This window comes from Microtus oregoni, unplaced genomic scaffold (genome assembly GCF_018167655.1).
Source record: "Microtus oregoni isolate MIOR12 unplaced genomic scaffold, Mior012 000160F_ref0000428, whole genome shotgun sequence".
Classification (NCBI taxonomy): domain Eukaryota; kingdom Metazoa; phylum Chordata; class Mammalia; order Rodentia; family Cricetidae; genus Microtus; species Microtus oregoni.
The window spans coordinates 670,032-672,240 of record NW_024544815.1 but is presented as its reverse complement, the minus strand read 5'-3'; the positions used below and the strand labels follow the sequence as shown (position 1 = coordinate 672,240).

Sequence of the window (2,209 nt, the reverse complement as noted above, 5' to 3'; positions counted from 1 at the left end):
TAGAACTGTTAAAATAAAACAAGGTGTTTACTGTAACACTGTTTCAACACATTAAGATTGGGACTTTCACAAGGCTGTCAGGATTTCTGACAAAACATATACAGCTAATGATATGATATTCTAAAAGTAAGCATCATATTTTGAAACTATACTTTCAGCAGAACTTTGGATTTTGAACTGCTTGGGCAGATAATCTTTTCATGAATAGTCCTACGTCTCATTTCAGTCAAAAAACTTCTGGAAATAGGATAATAGGAAGATTTATTAGTAATGAGAGATGATTCATGTTTTAAGAATATGAAGAGCAAATAACACCTTGAAATGGTTTTCTGCCTTTGTTTATTATATAGTCAAGAGTTTAGGGTTTTTTTTGTTTTTTTTTTTTTGATTTTTCGAGACAGGGTTTCTCTGTGGTTTTGGAGCCTGTCCTGGAACTAGCTCTTGTAGATCAGGCTGGTCTCGAACTCACAAAGATCCGCCTGCCTCTGCCTCCCAAGTGCTGGGATTAAAGAAGAGTTTAGTTCTTAAACACAAAGTGTAAAGAACAAAGGAGAATGACAAGCATGTCCTGTAGTCAGAATACATACAGATAACTAAGAGCATTTGAACCAAATCCTCAGTAGTTATTTTAGTTATTTAATATTCTGCACTTTGTTCTTTATTACAAATGGGATGAGTTTCATTGAAAACATAAAGAAATCCATTATCTTTATTGCATAATTAACAAATATTATGCTTATCTTTTTGAAATTTCTTTTAAAAAGCATCACCATAAAAAGCTATATCATATTTGAAGCAACATACATCAATTATTGATTTTAAAACATACATAAAATATTTTATTGACATTCATTCAACATAAGTATCACTTTTAATTCCTGAACAGTTTACAGTAGCTCACAATGAATACCTGGAATTATACACGTAAGCCTGATTTCATCCTCATGGGGCTGACAGATTCCAAGGAGATCCAGCTGGTCATCTCTGTGATTTTTCTCCTGATATACCTGCTCACTGTGCTGGGGAACATAGGCATGATACTGATCATTCGTCTAGATGTCCAGCTTCACACTCCAATGTATTTTTTTCTCACCCACCTGTCATTCCTTGACCTCAGTTATTCAACTGCCATCACACCTAAAACATTAGAGAACCTGCTGACTTCTTCTAAGAATATTTCCTACGTGGGCTGCTTCACTCAAATGTACTTTTTCGTCCTTTTGGCTGCTACTGAGTGTTTCCTTCTGTCTTCCATGGCCTATGATCGGTACGTAGCTATCTGTAACCCTCTGCACTATTCAGTCGTTATGTCTAGCCGATTCTGCAGTACCCTTCTTGGTGGGTCATATGTGCTTGGAGCTCTGGATGCCACTGTCAATATGTTATGTATGGCTACATTGGATTTCTGCAACTCTAATGTCATCCAGGACTTTTTTTGTGATGCATCCCCACTTATAGCCTTGTCTTGCAGCAACACAAATGATATTGAATTCATTATATTCATTTTTGCGGGTTTCACACTACTGTTGTCCCTTATCACAATATCTGCCTCTTACATGTCCATTCTTTCTACTATTTTGAAGATCAATTCCACTTCAGGGAAACAAAAAGCCTTCTCAACTTGTGCCTCTCATATCCTGGCAGTCACCATGTTTTATAGTACCATTATCTTTACTCATTTAAAGTCAAATAAATCCTCCTTGGGAAAGGATCAAGTGGCTTCTGTGTTTTTTTTTTCATGATTTCAGCTTTTCTTTTTTTTTTAATTTATTTATTCATTAAGGATTTCTGCCTCGTCCCCACAACCGCTTCCCATTTCCCTCCCCCTCCCCCGATCAAGTCCCCCCCCCTCATCTGCTCGAAGAGCAATCAGGGTTCCCTGACCTGTGGGAAGCCCAAGGACTGCCCACCTCTATCCAAGTCTCGTAAGGTGAGCATTCAAACTGCCTAGGCTCCCACAAAGCCAGTACGTGCAGTAGGATCAAAAACCCACTGCAATTGTTCTTGAATTCTCAGTATTCCTCATTGTCCGCTATGTTCAGCTAGTCCGGATTTATCCCATGCTTTTTCAGACCTAGGCCAGCTGGCCTTGGTGAGATCCCAATAGAACATCCCCATTGTCTTAGTGTGTGGGTGCACCCCTCGTGGTCCTGAGTTCCTTGCTCGTGCTCCGTCTCCTTCTGCTCCTGATTTGGACCTTGAGATTTCT

The 2,209-nt window shown here is 38.9% G+C and overlaps 1 protein-coding gene across 1 annotated transcript; it reads left to right on the top strand.

The window, feature by feature from the left end:
* The first annotated feature begins 902 nt into the window (after positions 1-902).
* On the top strand, positions 903-1,742 carry LOC121445113 (olfactory receptor 8H1-like). The gene has a single exon (XM_041647110.1). The coding sequence runs from the start codon at positions 903-905 to the stop codon at positions 1,740-1,742; it is 840 nt and encodes a 279-aa protein (XP_041503044.1).
* The last annotated feature ends 467 nt before the right edge of the window (positions 1,743-2,209 follow it).